Raw genomic sequence first — 23,670 nt, 5'->3', positions numbered from 1 at the left:
ATAGAGGTCATGCTCTTGGACAAGAACAGAACTGCATGGACGTTTGCAAATTAGTTCTATTATGGCATGGCATGCCAAAACCCTTGCTACAAGCGTTTGGGCCGATGGGGGCGTTTGCCTTCACAGCACAGGAGCCAGACCTCCGACTGTGACAAAACCACAGTTTTACACAGGCTACTGCTAGATTGCATTTTGTGAGTCCCCCCACTGTCTGATGTTGCCATTTAAGCATTAAACATCTTCTATGTTCTGAAACGTAAGCTGAATGAATCCAAAATCTGAAGGAAAATAAATCAACAAATTCTGAATAATTTTGCATATTAATATTATTTTATATCAACAACCAATATGCTACAGCCACCATTTGTTATTACTCAACACCGAGTTTATAATAATACAATAAGAAGTTCACATGAGATCATGGTCTGTACTGTACGTTTTTTCTGTGTGCTATTATTGTTGACATCTACAAAGAAAACTGAAAAATAATCCATATTTTTAGATGACGTATTTTGCCCTGCAAACTTCTTAAAAAAGAGAAACATTTCACAGTTTTATCTGCAGTTACGTGTAGTACATATAACAGACTAGCAATAGCACATTAGGTCAGTAAATCAGAGGACGACAAATGAAAACCATCACTGGTTGCAGATGAATGAACTCAACGATCCCGACCAGCACAACACTGTCAAGGGAAACCACTTATTGAGTGTTACAGAGGCCAGAAGATCATCTGTGCAATACTGGCCTCTACTGGAAAATATATATTTTATATATATATATATATCAGGATAAAATTATTATAAGCTTGCACCTCCAAAGAGAAAAGCTTGAAAATAGTTATTTTCTGGCACATTACACGGGTACATTCTTTTTAGCACAAAATCAGCTTTAATTTATTACAAACATAATTCCTGTTTTCTCACTCTTTGTGATGGAAACCAATCTGGTGGATTTTATATTGAAGATCAAAATGTACAAACAAGTCACAGGCTTACATGCCTTCTTATGTACGTGCTGACCTTTTGGGGGGCTTTTTGAGACCCTTGTTTACAGATCTCCTGGACTATTGAGTAATGAGTGATCTCTTGAGTAATCACTTTGAAACATGTCACTAAAAATATCTGCGCAATCACCTTCACAGAGACTAAGAACATTCCCAGATCACTCATCAAAATAAATACCTAAATAAATCAATATAAACTGCTCACAACACATGGTGGGCTGGTATATTGCATGTTTTGGTGCATTTGGGGAAATGGTTTTTGGAACATTGGTTAATTTAATGGTAAATTACTAAGATAAAAGTACACGTACTACAATTATGAATTGAGCCTTTTCATATTGATTTTTTGTATATATTTTTTATTAACAACCAAAATAATTCTTTACAAACATCAGTGTATACAATGAAATACAACATATATATAATAAAGATTTGCACATTAGGGGGCTATTGTTAATTTACTCGAAAATATTAAAGCATTTACAAATTTTCAATGTTTTAATTGCTTTTGCTTCATAGAAAATCGGAGTGAATCAATATAAAGCTCAGTTTCTTTCTTAAAACAGGGTTTTTTACAGGAACATTTACATTTGTGAACATAACATTTTGCCATTAGAAGAATAAAATTAAGTTTAGACTATGCTTAATTCTACTGTTCTCCCAAAGACCAAATAAAATATGTTTGGAAAAAACTTTGGTTTATTTTTCCTATAGCCTGTTCCTGGACGTGCTGCGTCATGCGGAAATGACGTCTTTTAACACGAGGGGGCGGAGTTGTAGCGTGTGCGCGTGTTTAGTTAGCGGTCTGATACATGGAGCGCAAGTATAGAAATACGATGCATAACATCGGCTCACTTTAAAATCCGCGACCATTTCCCTAGAGAGTTTAGAAACGACACGAGCGACGACAGTGCGCGACATCACTGCTCTGCTGACATTTTGAAGTTTCATAGTCTGTAATAAACCTGCCTCACTTTTAATCTATTATGACTATCTCTAATCTAATCGCAGCGGAGGAGCCAGATTTGGGTGATTGTAAAATGAAAAAAGAAGCATCCGAATTATTAGGTTTTGTTCCTCAAAAAGATATTGTTTACAACCAACTTCTGCCGTACAAAGACAAATTAGACGAAGAGTCCAATGAATGTTTGGCACAGATTAAAGGGAACCTCGGCCGAGTGGTTCAACTCAGAGAGATATGGCCAGGTGCTTTATTCTGGACGAGGAAACTATCCACGTGAGTATTTTTATAAAACATAATATTCTTTTGTTATCTTTTATTATAGTGACTTCATTATTTTGTCTGCCTGACATTTGGTTGCAAGGTCGTAGATCAAGCTACAATTTCTTTCTTAATAATATCATTGTATTTTAAATGAATGAATACAAATGTAAATAAATAGATAATCTCCTTTGGCAGATCTATTTATAATCCTTGAGACAAGCAACATTGAATGACTGTTTTACGTGATCACTTTAAAAATCATACCTTGGATTTTAATCTAAGGTCATGCTTTTCCTTGTTGTTTGGTGTATACCATTTAATTTTGATAGCGTATTTTTTACATAGATACTGTACAGTCAACAATGCGATGCCTTTAGAAATAGTTCGTTATTAAAGATGCAGTGATTGTTTATTTTTGGGCTATATTTGTCAGTGATTGCAAAATGACTCCACATTCAATGCTATTTTAAGATCGCAAGCATAAACAGTCAGATGTCAGACCGCATGTGACTCTTTGAGACGCAATACAAGAATCTGTCAACAGTAAACAAACATGAACACTTTATGAGACACTGATTGCCATGTAGTCAGAAGTATTACGTCACCGTGAAAATCTGTCCCCTTCATCTGGCATTGAATGAAATTGAAAGGTGTTGAAATTTTCATACTGTATAACTCCAGATTGTCTTTCTTCATTATAACCCTGATATCACGCCATTGCCGTGTTTGGAGATGTCATGGCCTCAGTGTTTGTGTTGGCAGTGGTCTGTGTGTCCTTACGCTTAGGACACGGCTTTCTTCATCACTGAGAACATCACAACAAACCCCTTTTGGCAACCCACTGGCTTTGCCGGCCTGTATACGGAAACTATGGTGTTGGCTTTGAGGACAACCATGGGTCAATTCCCTTTTCAACTTCCTTTTTGTTTTAACAGCTCTAAATCTTGTAATTAAAGTGATTTACTCAAAATAAGTAAATCATGTTTCTTTAGCTCACATCTCGTGAAACGTTGTCACAATCATCCAACATATTTGCATTTGTAATACAATTTGACTCTAATGTTTGTAAAAGGGGACACACTTTTTTGAATCAAGTTTTAATTCTCTCCCAGGTACTTGCGATTATATGGAAGAAAGTTCAGCAAAGAGGACCATGTGCTCTTTATCAAACTGCTTTACGAGCTGGTCACCATCCCCAAACTGGAGATCAGCATGATGCAGAGCTTCGCCCGTCTCCTCATCACCCTCCTTAAGTAAGAATAAGTCCCTTTACTCCGCTACTCATGACGTCATCACTGTTTTCCTGTTCGGCTTGTGTATGGTGGATAATGTTGCATATTGTATGGCTTTTTCAATACATTTCATTGTGCTTTTATGATTTGGTATTGCGAAGTCTAATGTAATCAGAAGACAAACCTGTTAAGAATCCCTGATATGTTTGGCTTTAGGAAGAAAGAGCTGCTTTCACAAGATGACTTGGAATTACCATGGCAACCCTTATATGAGCTACATGACAGGATCCTGTACTCAAAGTCTCTTGGCCTGAACTGGTTTCCCAGGTATGTAGCATTTTCAATCTTTTTTACAGTATATACACTCTTTAAATGTAGTCATCTCAGCAGAGGTTGTTTAAGCATATTTTAATGTAAAATTCTTGCATGTCTACAGGATCAAACAGGCTTATTAACAACACATAAGCTTTCGTAACATATATTTTTTAAATTGATGTTGAGCATCACTAAATAAATATTTGCTCAGTAGTGTGTTTTTCTCTCCTGTTCAGTTCTCTGCGGCCACGTTCTTCCTCTAAGCACATACTTGTTAAACTTGCTCAGAGGTGGTAAGGACCAATCTTATGTTAAAATATGGCGCACGCCATTGTCTTTTGTTTGTGCACCATGAACAAAAAATGTGCATGTGACACTAAATGGTCGTTTGGACAACCAAGGTTGTTTGTGCCGTTCACCTGCTTTCACAACATTCAACAAAACGCATGTATTGTGCATTGTTCCGGAGTATTTGTCTGTTTGTAGCATATGTTTTCTCTGTGCACTTCATGTGGGCATCTGATACTCTCCATGGGCTGCAACAGGGAAACCCTGGTGAGGGTCACATTCATTTCTCTGTCTAAAACCCTTAAGATCCCTTTGGCTTATTTCAAAACATGCTCTGTCTGGGTGTCACATATCTGCAGTTTTGTGCTGACACTAAAAGTCTTTTTATCATTTGTTTTTAGTGTGACTTTTTGTATATGTGTTTGATGGCTTTCATGCATGTGAATGTGCTTTGAAAGGCAGAATTAATAAATGAATGCCTCCTATGCTTATGCTAAGGGTTTTTGGCCATATAGGTCCATCATTTTTTCCTTAATGGTTGCCATTAAGATGGGTTCTATATCTCAAAATGCATGAATGGGTCTGATAGCACTAGTCTAGTGTGTGCGATTTCAAAAATTGTTGTGCTGTTATATTTTCATGTTTGTTACTTTATATTTTGTATTTTATTTGCAGCTCAGTGGAAGCAATTTTAAAGGCCTTAATCAGGAACTGCAGGCCGTGAGTACATTCTATCGTTTTTTTTATGCATTACGAAATATAATCGAATTATTTAATATAATTCAAATGAGTCATTTTAGAGTCACAGGCTATAAAAAGATTGTGGGAAAAAAAAGCTAGCAGTGAAATATTTACCTTGAAGTTAGAAATCGACACTGTAACAAAAAATAAATCGCACCAAATAGTGATACATTTTTATATGTAAAGTAACAATAATGAGAAGAACTGACCAAAAAGAAATAAAACAAATATCTACAAACTAATGTTTAGACAAACATTTTCGAACATAGACTAAGTGTTGAGAATAGCCTCCCACATGTTACTCCAAATGTTCTCCTGAGCCTTTTAATCCTATTTGACATGTGGGAGTTTCCTACACAGCAGTGACCCAGGATCAGTGCTATCCCTACCTAGACATGAGGTCAGTAAGGACAATAATATATCTGCCAACGGCTGAGTGTTGTATTTGGGATAAGACCATTTAATACGAAATGTTCTTAGTATAATACTATTTAAAAATGTATGTGTCAGAGAGAGAGAGACAACAATGTTTTAAATGGTATGATGCCATTGTTTTCCCTTCAAATGCAATTTTAGAAACCCAGAATTGACTGAGAATGGAGTGTTGATGTGGTTTAGACCGATGGGCTGTAATCCTTTTACAAAAAGCACATTAACTTGTTATCCAGTTAATGGGAGTTAACATTCAGATACAAGCCATGTTTGTTTTTAATTGTACAGATTCATATTTCTCTCATTCACAAAGTTGTAATATTGTCACATCTGTGTGTAGCATTTTAGGTCAGAAATAAGGAGCAAAATTATGAGTTTTTGTGTATGTGTTTGTACACAGATACTTCCCAGATTCTGCCACGCAGGAGATGCTAGAGGAGTGGAGACCTCTGATGTGTCCGTTTGACGTGACCATGCTGAAGGCGATGGGCTATTTTGAGCTCTTCCTGCCCACAACACTTCCCCCAGAGCTACATGATAAGGGCTTCAAGTGAGCACTCCCTGAATGTTACTGTGACACACTTTCATTATGCCTTGCCGCTCAAAATCAGTCCAAAAAATACAATCCAATTATTGCTTTGTTTTTGCAAAGTATAATGAAAAATCATCTGTTTACTTTGTTAATGATTTCTTTTATGAAATCATTTAATAGTCCTGAATATAAGATTTAAAAAAACTTTTCATACTAGCTTAATAGTCCTTCAATTCATATTTTACATTTACTATTTGATATGTGCTATATAGAAAGAAATGATCAATATATGGTGTGTTTTCACAGACTTTGGTTTGACGATTTTATAAGCCTGTGGGTGTCTGTGCAGAACCTCCCCACTTGGGAAGTGGTGAGTATAACTGCCTTTCTCGTCCCCAATGTTACTTGTGGATTTAAGTGCATATATTATCTATAAGGTAAATTTTTTACTAAATATCTCTATTTTATCCATTCCAGCATCTTGTCAGTCTTTTTGCACGGCTGGCAAATGACAACATCGGCTACATTGATTGGGATCCTTATATACCAAAGGTAACCATCACCCTATAAAAGCATCACTGCACTGCCTGCTACTCCTGGTCTCAATGGTAGACTTGTGGCTTCGTTGACACCAATTGTCATTTAATTTATATCTGTAACTTTTTTTTTGGGAGAACCATGTTTCTTATATTTTCTATCTGAGTTCAGATCTTCACAAGGGTCCTGAGAAGTCTGAATCTTCCTGTAGGATCTAGTCAGATGCTGGTTTCTAGATATCTGACAAATGCTTACGACATCAGTCATGTGGTCCTTTGGATTTCTGCCATGCTGGTCAGTGTAAAATGAATCACCTTCTGTGATGCCATTTTATATTTATTTTTAATATTTATTGAAAATCTTAAAAATATAAAAAATGTTCTGCTGTGTGTTTATTAGTCTTATTTTCTGTGTGTGTTTTTAAATGTGTTTGTATTTTAGGGAGGACCCAGCAAGCAGACCCAGACACAGCTCAGTGGCCTTTTCAACAGTATCGCCTCATTTTTTCACCCCTCCAACAATGGCCGCTGGCTGGTGAGTCATTTAACAGTAAACTCAAGAACTCACATCATAAATACACAATTTTATAATGGTGAAGATGATTCTATGGTATAAAATGACTCAAAGACATGGTTGATGGAAAAAATGCTAACCAAACCCACTTGTGTATATACAAAGATGTGAGATAATGCCTAAATGTCATTGATAAATTCACAAACAAAGTGAATCCCTTTATAATCTTTCCAGACTTAAATATCACTACCAGAATGTGTTTCAAACCTCAGACACTATCCTGCAGCTGTGTCTATTTGAAACATGGCACCGCTATCAACAACACATGCCATTCTTTTCTAGAAACATTTCCTCATGGACCACAGGACAGTTTGTCTTTCCAGGGATGCATGTGTGTATTGTTTGATGGAGACCTCTAGATCTCCATTTCAAATACATTAAATCATTTGAAACACTTTTATTGTTGTCACATTGTTCCAGTTACTTTGTGTCCCCCTTCTGGGCCCCTCTGTCCCTCATGAGAAACATCCAGACTACGGAACATCTGATTTGTTTTTAGAAGCCGCGGAAATGTTCTTCCCTTGAATTAAATGAATTGTGTGGTGTGTGGTGGCATCACAGAGTACAGAAAGTCTTATGGAAGAGAGGAATGTGTCGACTTAACCACATTTGCTTATGGAGATGAATTTGTTAAACAGACAATCAGAAAGAAATTGCATACAGCGATTTGTCCAATTATGGCCTTTTTGATCATATGACACTTGCTATGGTGTTTGGTCAAATGAAGCACAATACAAGAACAATGACTTTTAACTACAAAATCATGCTTTTTAATCATCATAAGTTGCAGGGCTCAATAACAAAATTTTCTTGTGTAAAAATAAATCTCACAATTATAGACACATTACAGATGTTTGTGTATTAAAGAGATACTTCACCCTCTTGTCATTTTCAAACCTCTGTGACTTTCTTTCTAGTCGAAAGATAATTTGAAGAATGTTGGTAACCGAACAGCGCTGGCAGCCATTGACTTCTATTGTATGGACACAAAACCAATGCAAGTGAATGGCTGCCATCGCTGTTTGGTCAAAAACAGTTTTCAAAATATCTTCTTTTGTGTTTAAAATGACAAGAGGTTGAGTAAATGTCAGAATTTAAATTTTTGGTTGAACTATCACTTTAATGTCTGTTTCCTGTGATAATGAGAGAAATCGTTAGGCTCAATATAGAATAAAAGTCCCACCCTTTAGTTAAAAGAGGCATTTAACAGGATGTACTGACTAAACTCGTCTGTTATTGCTAATTAGTAAAACAATTATATAATCACACAAACATATGTAAACTAAATGTACAAATAAATGTTAAAAACATAAATGTTACATTTTACATTAATATTTTCTTATTAATTTTCTTTTGACCAGATGAAACTCATGAAGCTGTTGCAGCGTTTGCCCACCGGCGTGGTGAAGCGTCTGCATCGAGAACGTTTCCGCACACCCACATGGCTGACGCCCATTCCCAAGAGCCACCTCCTCAGCGAGCAAGACATCACCGACTTTGTGGAAAGCATGAAGCAGCCCGTCCTACTGGCCATGTTCAGCAAAACCGGCAGTCTGGATGCCGCCCAGGCCCTGCAGAACCTCGCCCTGCTCCGACCCGAGCTTGTCATTCCGCCAGTGTTAGAGAAGTAAGCACTTGTTTGTTCAGGCAAAGCAAATACTAAAATGTGTTTGACTACTTTAGTAAATAGTTTAACATGTGTGCTTATCTGCGAATTTTCATAATTTTTTCCACAGCATTATCTCAATGACTTTCTCATAAAATCCATTACATCGACATAAACTGACCTTTCTGTTTGAAGGACGTATCCCGCCATGGAGACCCTCACTGAGCCTCACCAGCTAACCGCCACTCTCAGCTGTATGATCGGTGTGGCGCGGTGCCTGGTGGCCGGGGGCCAGAGGTTTCCAGAGGGACCCACACACATGCTGCCACTCCTCATGAGGGCTCTGCCTGGGGTCGACCCCAATGACTTCAGCAAGTGCATGGTGAGAATTTGACAGGTTGACATGTTGCAGTTTCCAGCGACAATGATTTGTCTGTCTGCATTTTATTAACATATGTTAATTTGTTAATATTTTACAATCAGAACATATTTTATAGTTAAAGGGGTAAGTAAAGCGAAAAATGTCAATATTTACTAACTAAATTGTAATTCAAACCTGTATGTGAGTTCTGTGGAAAACAAAAGAAGATATTTTGTGAAATGTCTCAGTGTTTTTGTGTCATACAATGGAAGTCAATGGGTGCCAGTATTGTTTGGTTAACAAAATTCTTCAAAATATCATTTTTTGTGGTCTGCTGAAGTAAGTCATACAGATTTGGAATCACATGAGGATCAGTAAATTATGACAGAATCTTCATTTTTGGGTGAACTATCCATTTAAAACACATTTACTGTATTTGGAGAAACAAATAAATATATGGCGTTCTTTAATTTTTTAGATAACATTCCAGTTCATAGCAACCTTTGTTACTCTTGTGCCATTGGTCGACTGTTCGGCTGCCATACAGACCAGAGATGACCTCACACAGGTACGCATTTTACGTTCTCTATTTAGTTTTACGCATCATCATTCGTGTGTAACAGACTGATGCCCTTAATTCTCTTTTTGCAGGTGGAAAAGGAGCTGGGTTCAGCATCTGCCGAGTTTGAGGATTTTGTTCTTCAGTTCATTGACCGGTATAAAGCTCTCGGAGATGTCGCTTGTATGAGTATGCATGTGTGTCTCTTTTTCCTTATTTTTCCTTTTTTTGTGTATGTGTGTGTAGGTGTTTTGCGCTGATTGACAGCAGTACACTGGAACAGACCCGGGAAGAGACGGAGACCGAGAAAATGACTCATCTGGAGAGTTTGGTGGAGTTGGGCCTGTCCTCCACATTTAGCACTATTCTCACACAGTGCTCTATGGAAATATTCCAGGTAACACACACACAGGTCCAAACATTTTCCATACCCAGGCTGTGGTCCAAAGAATGTCTCCAAAATCCTATTTGCTGTCATGGTGTCTTTAAAAATGATATCTACATCTCCACCTGGTCCAGTGACTGTAAGTTGATGTTTTTACAGGTGGCTATGAAGAAGGTCTTCAACTTTGCCACTACAAACATATTTGAGACTCACGTGGCCGGGCGGATGGTGGCGGACATGTGCCGAGCTGCAGCCAAGGTCAGTGTCCTGAGCTCAACTCACAGAAATCCACAGCTTATAGTCTCTCGAAACAGTGTCAAATGACCATACTCCTTTTAGTGTCATCCAGCGGAGGCTTTGAAGCTCTTTGTGCCTCATTGCTGTAATGCCATACTACAAATCGCAGCAAGTAAGTTCCATCTGTGTGATTGCGTGTTAGCGTCTGTGATCCATTGCCGTGTCAGTTTCTTTTTTTACATGTCATGTTTTCTTAGATGAAGAGGTGTTAAATGAGGATGAGCTGGATAAAGAACTCATGTGGAACCTTCAGCTGTTGTCTGAGGTCAGTTCGTAAGCACAAACCTGCATGAAATCTGTTTCTATGGAGTTTATATATATAGTTTTTTTAACCAATAAATCTAGAAAGGTCATTAATCTTTTTTTAAATATCTTGAAATCTGCTTATTAATCTCTCTCTCTCTCTCTCTCTCTCTCTCTCTCTCTCGCTCGCTCTCTGCAGGTGACCCGTGTGGATGGTGATAAGGTCTTACTTTACAGATCTCAGCTGGTGCAGATACTGCAGTTGACTTTACACTTGAAATGTAAGCAGGGCTACAGTCAGGCCTGTAAGCTGCTTTATCACATCCTGCGCTTCAGCTCCATCATCTACCCCAAAGAGTACTGCAGCGTGCCCGGCGGCTTCCAGCAGCACACAAACAAGTACCTGCCAATCAAGGTCAGAGAGGAAAATAAGGCGGCTGATTTAGCCATTGAATCTTACAGTGACTTATGCATCATAATAAAATTTTATATGAGGTATGATATTTATTGTCAGAATGCATAGAGTACCCAATAATGCCCTCATGATTTACAATCGTACATAAACTTTTCCTCATCAGTCGACAAAACTTTTAAAAGGAATGCAGTGTTTGTAATGATCCAGACATAGACCCCCTCAATAATAGATGGCAGTTTGTTTCAGCTGACTACTTGGGATGGAATTTCTAGAGATAAATGTTAATACCGGGTATGAACAGGGCCTAAATCTTTTCATTCATACAACCTTGTTGATGCCAAGAGATTAAAATTGTTTGCCCATGTATCATCAGCCAGCATTAGCCTGTCTGGAAAGATGGGTTTGTGGGTATGTCCAGACAAGAAACCTTCTTGTGCGGATAACATCCGAATCATATGCAGGAAATATTGTTTAGATGTTTTATTATCACTACTCATGAGATCTCTCATATTAAAGATCAGGTAGCAGGCTATTTCATGCATTCTGACATCTTTACAGTGTTGAACGTGCTGGCTTCTTTGGTGCTTAACATGGTCAGCCTGTTTAAAAACTATTTGGACGTATGACGTAGTATTTCTGTGCTCGATACATTCCCCCAGCACTTCAAATTGTTTCAGAAAGTTTTTTGTAAGTCTGGATCCCTGTTTCGTAACAGGGACCCTATTCCTTTTATTGGGCAATTCTTCCGGAAAGCACGCCCACGGCAAGACGAAAGAAATAGCCCACCCATGCGCCAACCAACGAGTGATAGGAAGACCCGCTTATCAAGATTGGCTGCGCTGTGGGCCTGCAGCTCGTTACTCTTGCGATAGTGAGAGTTTTGTGTTTGTTTTTTCACTGCATTTCAGTGATGGATGTTATATAAACGGTAGATATAACGCTGGATTTGGAGATCGTTTGAAACTGATAGATGCCGCGGTCCCAGTGCTAAAAGATGCCGGACATGAACTGCACACAGTAAGGCAAACTAAGTCATATGTGTGTGGTTTGTTGGCAATGGGCGTATACACGCATAATGTAAAAATATTAAGGGATTAATGCGATGATGTATTGTGTTTATAAATTTGAACAAACTAAATACTCTGATTGACCCGAGGCTAATATTTTACTGGTGGTCTCTCTCTGTCAGGATTGGGGTCGACCTGGAGACCTGAGGAATCTGGACATCCAGTGGCACGTGCCCAGCGCAGAGGAAAAACAGTTTGTCTTCTACCTGTTGGATTTGCTGCTAAAGCCTGAACTCCAGCGTCTGCAGAAGCACACACAGGGAGTGCAGGAGATCAGCAGGTCAGTTATGATCTGTGGTTCGATATCAGATTCACAATTGGGCTCCTTTTAAACGGTTTCCGCGGCTTAGTTTTTATTCTGTGGTTAAAAGCTGAAAAATTATTTGTTCGTCATTGGTCGTTATTAAGGTAATATTAAGTTATTACAGTATGTATTCAGACTGCGTTTATGGTCCCTTCTATATAATGATTGTAAAGAAGAAATTGTGTGTAATACATAACAAGGTCTGTAAAATATGTATTTAGGTATAGTACGTACATTTTTTGAGTTTTGGTCGTGCTAGTTTTGGGCTACTGTTTTCACGCAAATCTGGCAACCCTGGTTATAATATTGTAATATTTGGTTTCTTTCTTGCTTCAGGTTTTAAATATTGATTCACAAATTTAACAGTAACTGTAAAAATGTTTATTGTTTGTATTGTCTGTTTAGGGATGATGTTTTACAGTGTCTTACCATAATTCATCATTGTCTTCTGGGAGCAGGCAGCCTTCTGCCTCCACTGCATGGAGAACCAGTGCCAGAACTGTGAGTAAACTACAAATGTGCTGGGCTTTCCTGTGGCTCAGTGGTTAGAGGATGGCGCTAGCAACGCCAATGTCCTGGGTTTGATCCCAGAGATTGCACATACTTAGACAAATGTATAGCATAATGCAATGTAAGTCGCTTTGGATAAAAGCGTCTGCCAAAATTTGTAAATGTAAATAATAAATCAATTAACATAATATATTTTTGTGCAATCACTAGTTTACAGCACCTGCTGTGGCTTTATGGTCATGGAAACAAGCTGCCCAGAAATAGATGAATAACATTTTATTTTAATATTGTACCAGCAGCCTTTTTTGTCGTTCAAAAATGTTTTTATTATTTAAACCTGCCAATACGTTTAATTTTTTAACATTGGTGTTTTGGATCATTGTGTATGTTGAGCGCATGCTGTCATTAAAGCAAACTGAGTAGATAAAAAGTATTAAGATTACCAAAAATATTAACATTTTTAATACAAAATTTGATGATGATAATAGAATTTGTAATAGGAATATCTGTGTTAAATCAGACAAGAATGCAAAACAGAAGTCTTTTTTGTTTGTTGTCTTAGACATTGTAGGTTGTTTAAAATATTGGAAATGTGATTTAAACTATGTAATGGTTTATTACAGGATTAACAGTATTGTTCAGTTGTTCGAGACGAATTTGTATACTGGAGTAGATTATGGTAAGAGAACCCTTCCTCCTCGTGTGAAGTTTCTATGTGAAGCTACATTGTTTTATAATGAGCCATTAATAATGGATTTTTCGGCAGATCTATCTAAAGAGAACTACAGAGAAGAAATCTTAAAGACAATCAGACCTTTACTGCGTAGGTGTCTTCTCGCTGAAGTCCTATAGTCTGTATAAAGCATCCTATACTATGTGATTCTATTTGTAAAAATGTAACTATTAAAAAGTCATATTTTCTATCTCCTCAGATCACACACTAGAGCACTCAGAAGATGACACTAAATCCCTTTTCTCTATTATAAAGGTAAAATGTCAAGTTAACTTTTTTGTGTTGTTCTTATTGTACTCGGTATTGTTTTTAATAGAATTTTGACTAATGCATTGTGTTTCTATTCTGTAGATAATCAGTGACCTCCTTCGCTTTAAAGGTACACACAAACATGAGTTTGACTCCCGCTGGAAGAGTTTTAGCCTGGTCAAGAAGTCCATGGAGAACAGGGTAAGATGCTCTAAGAACAACACACATTTACTTTCTCTGTTACTGTCTTCTCTGGTAAACGGGGCTGACTCATTCTTCATTCTCTTTCTCTCTTTAGCTTCATGGAAGTAAACAGCACATTAGAGCTCTGCTCATAGACCGGGTCATGTTGCAACATGAGGTAACTGTTACCAATAACTAAACAAGTTTTTAATAAAACAGTTCACAGTTTGAGAATCTAATAATGTCATTTTAGCTGAGGAATGTGATCGTGGAGGGCCGTGACTACAAAAGTGTTCATCAGGATTTAATAAATGACCTGCTCAGACTGTCCACCAGCAGATACAGTCAGGTAAAATGAGACCGTACACATACGCTTAATGTATTTAGACACACACCACAGCTTTATAAATGCTTCCCAGGCAGTACATCTTTGAAAGCCTCTCTTGCACCTCAGGTGAGAAGCAGAGCTCAAAGTGTGATGTTCACGGCTTTTGCAACCTACAACTTCTGCTGTAGAGACATAATGCCAACTGTTCTGGATTACCTTGACCCAAACCGCACTGACGTCACGCAACAGCAGTTCAAAGTAGGTGTCATACAGTTTGCAATACATACATTTTATTATGATACAACATTTACAATAAATATAATTTTTCCTTTGGTCGGTTCTTCAGGGTGCCTTGTACTGTCTGATAGGGAGTCATTCTGGGATCTGTCTGGCTAACCTGCAGTACTGGGACTGCATTGCTCTGACATGGCCCGCCATTGTGCGTTCTGGCCTGAGCCCTTCCATGTCTCTTGAGAAATCTTCAATTGTGCGACTCTTTGATGATCTCGCTGACAAGATTCACCGCCAGTATGAGACCATCAGCATTGACTTTTCTGTGAGTTCAGCCGTTCTAGGAACATTGGAGTACATTTAAGAACATACGTTTAGGTTTATGACACTGCATTAAATTGTGTTCAGATCCCAGAAAGTTGTGTTGAAGTTGCTCTTAAACTACTAAAGTCGAGTAACCCTGAACCAACACCAGGTGGCGCTTTTGAACAGGATGAACTGGAAGGAAAACGGAGACAGCTTAATAAAAATAAAGACTCAAAGCAGTAAGAACATGCACAAAGAAACACCTAATGCTTTTATTGTGCTGACTGGACGATATAAAGAACTTTAAGCTTTTATTTTTTTATAAAGACATTTTACCTAATTCAAGAAAGATAATTGTAATTTTTTTTCGTCTTGACAGAAAATATGAAAAGCTTGTGGCGGATCTTTTGGATTGTCTCTACAACAGAAACATGTATGTCCACACGTGTGTATAACGTGTGTGTGTGTTGTGAATGTACAGCTGATATATACATGACTCTTGTTTGTGTTTTAGGCCTTGGAAGTTTGAGCAGATAACCATCGGCTTCCTCGCTCTGATGCTGCGAGAAGACCACCCTCTGCCGTCCTCTGCTGTACACTTCTTCATCAAGAGCCTCAACCACGACTCGATCTTAGTTCGCAATGTAAGTGGTCAAATGTGAGGTCTGACAGTATTATATTTAAAGGGATAGTTCACCTAAAATGAAAGATTCTTACATCATTTCATCATCTTTGCAAAACACAAAAGCCGATATTTAGAAGAATGTTGGTAACCGAACATCAACGGAACCCATTCACTTGTATTGTTTTTGTTTTCATACAACCGAAGTGTATGGGAATTTAAATTTTTGGGTGTACTGTTCCTTTAAGAATAAAAGGGAAAGCTGCACATACAGTAGTCACATGCACTTCATTTCTGTCGGGTCTTTTTATCGGTCAGGTTGCAATAACTACAGTTGGCGGAATTCTGAAACAGCTGAAGACACCCAACAAGAAAGTGGCAGTAAATCCATACGACATAACGGAGCTTAAATCCTCGCTACGGTCAAGTAAGTTAACTAAGAAACATACAGTCAAAAAGGTTAAGTGTTGATTTAGCAACGCACAGGTCATGGGTTTAATCTCAGGGAACACACATACTGACCAAGTGCATTTCATCCAAAATTGCTTTGGATGAAAACGTCTGCATAAATCTAGAATGTAAAGACTGTTTACTATTGCATTAGGGTTTGTATTCGTAAATAACTACTAAAATGCTTCCTCTTCTTGTCTAGGTGATGGTAAAACCCTTGGCAGTCTGTGGGCTGGAGACAGGACTGATAACCAGTGGTTGCTGTATGACAGCAGCAGGTTGCCACGTTCCCAGCAGGAATGGAATGAATGTTGCTTTATTGAGAAAACACACTGGGGTTATTCCCCATGGCCACGGTATAGTTGCCCATGCCATGTCAAGAAATAGTTCACCAGCTAAAACATTTTTTTAAAGCTTGTAGGCCAATTGTACAAAATGTTTTAATTATTTTTAAAAACATTTCTGTAATTAATAAAAAAAATATATATTCTAATATAAAAAAAATTCTCTTGTAGGAAACTGCTGGTTTATGCCCCTTCTGAAGAACAGCCCAGACAAAGCAAAACAAGAGAAGAGATGAATGAGGTTTGCAAATGTTAAAACTGGGACTGTCAAACAATTAATCGCATCCAGAATAAACGTATGTGTTTGCATAATATATGTCTGTGTACTGCATATACGTTTTTTATTTATAAACACATATGCATTTATTTAAGAAAAATAAAATAGACTTTATATATAACTTTAATTATAAGTATAAATAAATACGTCCACATTTTTCTTGAATATATATATATATATACATGTGTGTTTGTGTTTATAAATACAAAATTAATATGCAGAGTACACAGATATATATTATGTAAACACAGACTTTTATTTTGAATGCGATAAATAGTTTGACAGCCCTAATTAAAACCTATTAAAGGAAGAGTTCACTATGGAAGTCTATTGGGACCATCTTTTTTGGGTGGATTATTCTTTTAACAACTAAACCTAAACACTGTTCCTCCAATATCTCTCAGGACCTTCTAACCTCCTCATCCAATTTTTTGTATGCTTATTTTTTGTTTTGCAGAGTGAACGGATCATATACGATCACTTCGCAGATGTGCGGTTCATAGATCAGTTCATCCAGTATTTGTCTATGGAGGACAGGAAGGGCAACGATAAATTCAGCCCGCGTCGATTTAGCCTCTTCAAGGTATGAATCTTTAATATTGCGCGTGCAGCAACACTACATTCCTTGAACATTTTGTAATGTAGGTTTGTCTTGCAATATACCGTTTTTTTAAGAAAATATCATATTTGAAATCTCACAAAAAATGTCTGATATTGTGAAAGGGTCTTTTCCGGAACTTTGATGATGCTTTCCTGCCACTTCTCAAGCCTCATATGGAGCGTCTGGTTGGAGATTCCCATGAGAGCACCCAGCGCTGTGTAGCTGAGATTATTTCTGGACTAATCAGGGGCTCCAAACACTGGAGCTACAGCAAGGTAAAGACACACACACATACTTGTACACTGTGAAACCCTCCATAACGCTGTATATGTGTAACAGGTGGAAAAACTGTGGGCTCTGCTCTGTCCACTTCTCCGTACGGCCCTCTCCAATATCACCATAGAGACGTATTATGACTGGGGCACCTGCATTGCCACTGCCTGCGTAAGGAAACATGCTCATTGGCTCCCAAATCTTGAATATTTGTTCACGTCTTTTATATATTGACAAATGTATGATTCCTTGTGTTCTACAGGAGAGCCGAGACCCACGAAAGCTTCACTGGCTGTTTGAGATGCTGATGGAATCACCTGTCAAAGGAGAAGGAGGCTCATCTGTGGATGCCTGGTATGACATCACCACACACTTCAACATTTCTGGGATTTAGTTTCATTAGGGCATCAGAATTTAATGCATTTCTATCTCTCTCGTGTCAGTCGTCTGTATGTCCTGCAGGGAGCTCTTGCTCAGCAGCAATGGAGGGTCCCGGAACTGCTTCATAGGTTACTGCAGTACTTGGAGCCCAAACTCACTCATGTCTACAAGAACGTACGTGAACGCATCGGCAGGTATGTGTGTAAACTTGCTGTTCATTTTACAAAAACATCATACCCGCCTTCTCTTCTGATCCATCTGTTCTTTCTCTTGTTCCTCTCAGTGTGCTCACCTACATCTTCATGCTCGACGTGAACCTGCCACACACTCGGCCCACCACGTCCCCTCGCATCGGAGAGTTCACAGAGCGTGTGCTTGCTCGACTCAAGCCTCTGACAGAGGGAGATGAAGAGATCCAGAACCACGTGATGGAGGAGAACGGTGAGGGGGACCAAGACGAGAGGACACAAGCCATCAACCTACTCAAAACAGGTGTGTATCATGGTTTATCTCATGTGCATGCATGCATAATGCGCATGCGAGTCATTTATACAAATTTTCTGTTTAGTTTTGAAGTGGCTGATGACCAGCGCTGGACGTTCCTTCTCTTCTGTAGTCCCAGAACAGCTGCGTCTCCTTCCTCTTCTCTTCAAAGTGAGCCACGTTTTTGAAAGATTTTGCTTGTTTTGCCTGTCTTATCTCACCTCTGTCCTCTCTCTTTCTAAAGATTGCTCCCGTGGAGAATGATGACAGTTATGACGAGATGAAGACAGATGCAAAGACCTGTCTGTTTCTTATGTCGCAGGGGCTGCTGTACTCAGAACAGATCCCGCAAGTCCTCAGTTTGCTTGAAGAGGTGCAAACATACACAATCTCACACCGAACCAATTTTAAACTGGTCTCATGTTATCTGATCACAAGTGGACACGTTGTGGAAAGAAGGGTCTGAACTCATATGAGTCATGTCTCACGTGAATAAAGATTTTAAGGATGTGATCTGACCAGCAGGTTTCGCTGTGTGTTGCAGATATCCAGGAGCAGCTCGTGGCATGCTCGATACACCGTTCTCACTTACCTGCAGATCATGGTGTTCTACAATCTCTTCACTTTTCTTAGCGATGCCAAGGCCATGAGTGACGTAAGATCGTTTGTGCTGCGTCTGCTGGAGGACGAGCAGCTAGAGGTTCTTTCAGTACACACACACAATGACAGATATACACCTGATATGCGCACACACACTTCTGTATTTAAATTTAAATGTGGTTTGTTGTTTGGTTATTATTGGTTATTTGCACTTAGCATTGCTTCCCCCACAGTCCACAGAACAAACCCATGACCCATGACCATGACAAGTAAGAACCACGTTTAGAAGGGAAAGTCTAACCTTAATTGACTTGGATGTCCACACGTGTAACTTCGAAGGTTAAATGTGTCAAAAAAGATTACATAAGCCGCACTTTCTCTCTCCATACTCACTTTTCAGTGATACAGCACTGTCTTGTTGTCCTTTATGCTCGCTCTCCATCCTTCTATCCCTCTCATGTTACCATAGCAACTCCCAGCTGCAGCAGTATTCTGTTTCCATGGTGATAGAGGTTCAGATTTCCAGAGAGGGAAAGACAGGAAACAAAGAGATGAGGCCAAAAAATGGGGATATGAGTAAAATAAAACGGCAGGTTTTAATATGACCTATTAAATGAAAGTAATGCATGGAATCATTATCTATTATGTTGACGTAATGAAGACGTCATGTGATCAATATCAACCAATAGGAACATCACAGTGTCTATGTGGTCGGGTTAAGGATCAGAGCAGAAAGATTGTCACACTGCAACACAGCAGTTATTGTATTGTAGATAATGAACAGAAACTGAATCTGCGCCTGTAGACGGTTTTAACAGCAACAATAAAAACAACTGTTATGTGGCCGAAACCTAACTTCCAGGAGACCTCTGCAAAGAATCAATAACTGTTTAGTAGTTTTTATTTAATTTAACACAATTGGTATACAATATACAGTGCAGTTTTTAGAATTAATATAGATTTTATATAAAATAAATTGTTATATTTAAATCAAACACAGACAGGAAGTTAACTTCAAACCAGGCGCATGCGTCCTACTTGTCTATATCCCTCCAAAGAAGAGCTTGATACTTCAGCTCAAAACAAGTCAAATTTACGGACTTTTTACTATATTAAAGGACTTAATCTATATAAGCATCCACAACAGCAGACAAAACTATTGTTTCGTCTAAAATTATGTGTGGCAGTTTCTGAAATGCATGAGCCCTTTAAATTCATATGGATTTTGATTGGTTGTCAGTGTTTTGTACTTTTATTTATTTAATGAATATCATTTTTTTAATATCACATTATAATTATTTTATAGTTGTTGTTTGTAGTATGTTATTTTAAGCATCGTGAATGAGCATTTTCTTTGTTTTCATACTCTCCACAGAACTAGTTTTTATATTTGCAATATTGTTGTGATACAGATTGCACCGTTCTGCTAAATTACATAAATCTCCTAAACTTTTGTGTACTCATGCCTGGCCCTCACCAAAAGATAATCACATTTCGCTTATTGCTCCCCGAACTCTTTGTAAGTCGCTTTGGATAAAAGCGTCTGCTAAATGACTAAATGTAAATATAAATAATCGGGACGATTTTTACCCTTCCGAAAATCCTTGGTAAAGTCTTGATAATCTTAAACGGCTCTACAGATTATCTTTTCAGATTTTCCTGGGGTGTGATGTGTATTAAGAGTGAATTGACCTGATCGGAAGAACATTGGATAGCAAAACATGTTGAATATTTACAATTAGAAATGCAAACGCACAAGAACTCTGTTGATTGTCACGTGGAACAAAGCGATATCCAATCAGAAAACCAGCGGACCGAGGCATAACGATAGTAGTCAAGACTGCATCCCTTCCAAACCCTTTTCTTTTATCTTTATATTTTCTGTCTAAAGCATTACAAAAATAATGGCGAATCATTTCAATTGTAAAAAAAAACGGACTCCAGCGGTAGGAGTCCGAATGTGCTGCCGCTTTTAAGGTAGAACAGAAAACATACTAGTCTAGTGAAGCCAGTGGACTCCTTCAGGTGTCAACAAATATTTTGCACAGAACAGTATTCATATTATTTTCTAATTACTGTGAAGACATAAATACAACAATATTTGAAAGTTGCATTAAAATTATATCTATTGCTATGCCACCTTAAATGTTTAAGACGACACTGCTTGAGCGATTTCTCAATTATAAATAATATTTCTAGAATCACATAAAAGGTTATATGTACACAGTTGTTTATATTGAATCCATATGTTATAAACATGCAGTGAAATAATAAAAAACTATTTCTGAAGTCTCGAGAGAATTTGCGAGTTGTGTTGAACTTGTGTTCACGTCAGGACTTTGTTTGAAAGTCTGTTTGTGTGTAGTGTTCTGTCTTTCATATCACGGCGAACCACACATCGAATTTTTGTTCTCATGTTTGTGGTGTCTCACAGTTTGAAATTTTTAAAAGATAAAAAAATGTTTTGGTGAGGACCCGGCATAACACTAAAGACTGTCTGCACCAACTCTGCACCCCTACCTTTTGGGTAACTGAAAAGGGAACTGTTTGACCCTTTGGCCTCTCTCTGGAGGTTTTGTATATGCTGTACTCATCTCTCTTTGTTTGTGGGTTTAGGTGAGAGAGCTGGCTGCCACCACTCTAAGTGGATTCCTGCAGTGTAATTTTCTACGCATTGATGAACCTCTCCAGGCACACTTTGAGTCCCTGAGCAAGACTCGCCTGCCCAAGCGCAAGAGAAAAGAACTGTGTTCGGTGGTGGGCACCATTCCTTCTGCCGGTAACACACCCAAAATAATTAATACAAATATCATCATTTTTGTTCTGCTATAGAAAGTTTAACAGGTTTAATATGATATGAGTGTGAATAAATGATGAAAGAATCTTCACTTTTGAGTGAACTTTCCCTTAACATTGCATTGTACTTAATTCAGATCATTTCAATGTAGTCTTATGGTTTTGGACCCCACTGTGTATGAGTTCAACCAGATCTTTTGTTGTTTGTAGATCTGGTACATCGCCATGCAGGTGTGTTAGGTTTGAGTGCCTGCATCCTATCCAGCCCGTATGATGTGCCCACCTGGATGCCCCAGATTCTAATAGATTTGAGTGACCACCTCAATGACACACAGCCCATAGAGGTCAGATCTCTCTCTTATTTATGTTCTTTGTGTGGAGGACCGGTGCGGTGCAGTTATATAATCTGTATAAGAGGCCAATGAAGAAACTTTCGCTGATACAATTTCTTTAAATGCTGATTATTTGAAAATAGCATGATTGATAAACTTGTTTGGAAATGAATAGACCAATGAATGAGTTGCAGGGGGTCACAGAAAAGTAATTTATTTTTGTTGTGAAGCATTCAGTAACATGACAGAGATAATTTAGACAGATTTGGGCAAAAATTGTCTCTAGTAAGAATAGTCTGTACCTCAATAGCAGATTGAGGTACAGATATAGTACATGGCGATGGAGGAGTTTTTTGGTGGGAGATGAATGTCTTCCAGAATGTCTTCAAGATGTCTTATCTATTTTTGCAGATGACAGTTAAGAAAACCCTGTCTGATTTCCGTCGCACTCATCATGATAACTGGCAGGAACACAAGCAGAAATTCACAGATGACCAGCTGCTGGTCCTCACAGATCTGCTGGTGTCCCCCTGTTACTACGCTTAGGTTTGTTATATCCACACAGGGTTTGTTCCAAAAACGTCACTTTGCTGTCTACTGCCTGCATATGCGGATTTCTTACAATATAAAAAAAATTACGGCGCTTGTCGTAGTGCACGCTGACAATAAATGTTTTTTAGGAACAGCACAGTTCACAGGTGTACAGATTACTAATAAAAATCTATTCTCTTTTGCAGAATGATGCCACTCTCCTGTGTATTGGTCTTAATGGAAGGCTGAGCTCATTTAAGTGCTTGGATTTTCGGGTGGGTTTTTTTGTTTACTGAATGTCTGGGAGACATTTTGGAGGAGAGAGAGGAAGTAAAGCTGCATTCGTGTAGCAGTAGCTGCAGTCATCTAGTTATATGATAACTAGAGCCTTTAATTGATTTTTTGTTTATTGTGGTACACTTAATATTTAAGGGGAGCCTTTTGCAGGTACCACTGACTTGCATTATGTACTTGTACGTTTTTTGCTTGTGTGTTTGCACAACAGCATGGATTTCTGTTTTCTGCAGAAGAGAATCACTGTTAAGTATGGATTGTCCAATATAAAGCAGTTTTCTGCACTGCTTTGTATATTATTATTGTACTAGTACTGTTATAGTTTTAGCAGTAATTATTTTCAAGTATACACACATGTAATGTTTGTATACGTTACATATGAGGTAGAAATATAATCCATTTGAAGAGCTTTTTTCTTTACTCATTAAGGTATACGAATGCAGTTTTTTTCCCATCTCATACAGATCTCTCGCATAGATCTCTTGCATTTTCAGCAGTATAGGCTATAGACAATATTGTCATAATGGATAATACATAAAACTGGCTTTTAAACCCTATGGTCTATTTTCCTTCATACTACTGTATTTCAATTTTTTTCTGTACGTAATGTTTGCAAATATATTTTATTATTTGTTAATTTATTTGATTGAAGTTGTTGTAGTTGCTGAGGTAGTTCCCATTTCCTGGGAAAAAATGTTTTGATCACAGAAGAAATATGTTTAACAACCGAGATGGCAAGGCAATGTTTGAATAATTTATTATCAAGTGTTTTTTTTTCTTTGTGTCCCTTTTACAAATACTTGAAAGATAAATGCAAAGCTATGAGATTTGTAATAAAGTGTGTTTAATTTACAGAGACTGTTTGTCTTTTCATTTTTATTTGTCTTTTATGTGTTTGGGTTTTAAATGACTTAAGTTTTTTGTATGTTTTAAGTACATGTTCATTGTTGTTTTGTGGCGTTTAACAATCTTACAAAATTGTACAAAAAATAGCGTTTAAAATAATATTATAGTTTTAAAGAGAAATT

General features: G+C 37.9%; 1 protein-coding gene across 2 annotated transcripts; it reads left to right on the top strand.

Moving 5' to 3' along the window:
- Nucleotides 1–1,763: 1,763 nt before the first annotated feature.
- psme4a (proteasome activator subunit 4a) lies at nt 1,764–23,499 on the top strand. Of its 2 annotated transcripts, XM_079473619.1 has the most exons (48): nt 1,772–2,243; nt 3,344–3,484; nt 3,680–3,790; nt 4,015–4,071; nt 4,742–4,786; nt 5,640–5,789; nt 6,078–6,141; nt 6,249–6,323; nt 6,480–6,602; nt 6,750–6,842; nt 8,243–8,508; nt 8,683–8,869; nt 9,327–9,416; nt 9,500–9,564; nt 9,654–9,804; nt 9,952–10,050; nt 10,132–10,201; nt 10,287–10,354; nt 10,532–10,747; nt 11,937–12,094; nt 12,524–12,619; nt 13,252–13,307; nt 13,395–13,451; nt 13,561–13,616; nt 13,713–13,811; nt 13,909–13,971; nt 14,047–14,142; nt 14,248–14,379; nt 14,468–14,677; nt 14,761–14,897; nt 15,038–15,091; nt 15,173–15,302; nt 15,599–15,707; nt 15,933–16,086; nt 16,246–16,315; nt 16,809–16,934; nt 17,075–17,227; nt 17,292–17,396; nt 17,488–17,579; nt 17,669–17,800; nt 17,890–18,098; nt 18,175–18,260; nt 18,334–18,462; nt 18,634–18,789; nt 21,306–21,468; nt 21,696–21,829; nt 22,229–22,363; nt 22,555–23,499. In XM_079473619.1, exons 1-47 carry the CDS (start codon nt 1,993–1,995, stop codon nt 22,361–22,363), a joined length of 5,619 nt encoding a protein of 1,872 aa, XP_079329745.1. In that variant the 5' UTR covers nt 1,772–1,992; the 3' UTR covers nt 22,555–23,499. The 2 variants fall into 2 exon arrangements, with proteins under 2 accessions (XP_079329746.1, XP_079329745.1); XM_079473620.1 differs by lacking the exon at nt 4,015–4,071 and having other exon boundaries at nt 1,764–2,243.
- Nucleotides 23,500–23,670: the final 171 nt, after the last annotated feature.

The sequence above is a fragment of the Barbatula barbatula genome, assembly GCF_947034865.1.
Source record: "Barbatula barbatula genome assembly, chromosome: 14".
Classification (NCBI taxonomy): domain Eukaryota; kingdom Metazoa; phylum Chordata; class Actinopteri; order Cypriniformes; family Nemacheilidae; genus Barbatula; species Barbatula barbatula.
The sequence above is the reverse complement of the archived record's forward strand: the minus strand, read 5'-3'. Positions and strand labels throughout refer to the sequence as shown.

What these genes read in the sequence shown, in the direction of transcription:
- psme4a (XM_079473619.1), top strand. Translation starts at nt 1,993, where the DNA reads ATGACTATCTCTAATCTAATCGCAGCGGAGGAGCCAGATTTGGGTGAT. An exon ending in CCAGAGATGACCTCACACAG is followed by an intron (nt 9,417 to 9,499) that starts GTACGCATTTTA and finishes CTCTTTTTGCAG; the next exon opens with GTGGAAAAGGAGCTGGGTTC. An exon ending in GTCGATTTAGCCTCTTCAAG is followed by an intron (nt 16,935 to 17,074) that starts GTATGAATCTTT and finishes ATATTGTGAAAG; the next exon opens with GGTCTTTTCCGGAACTTTGA.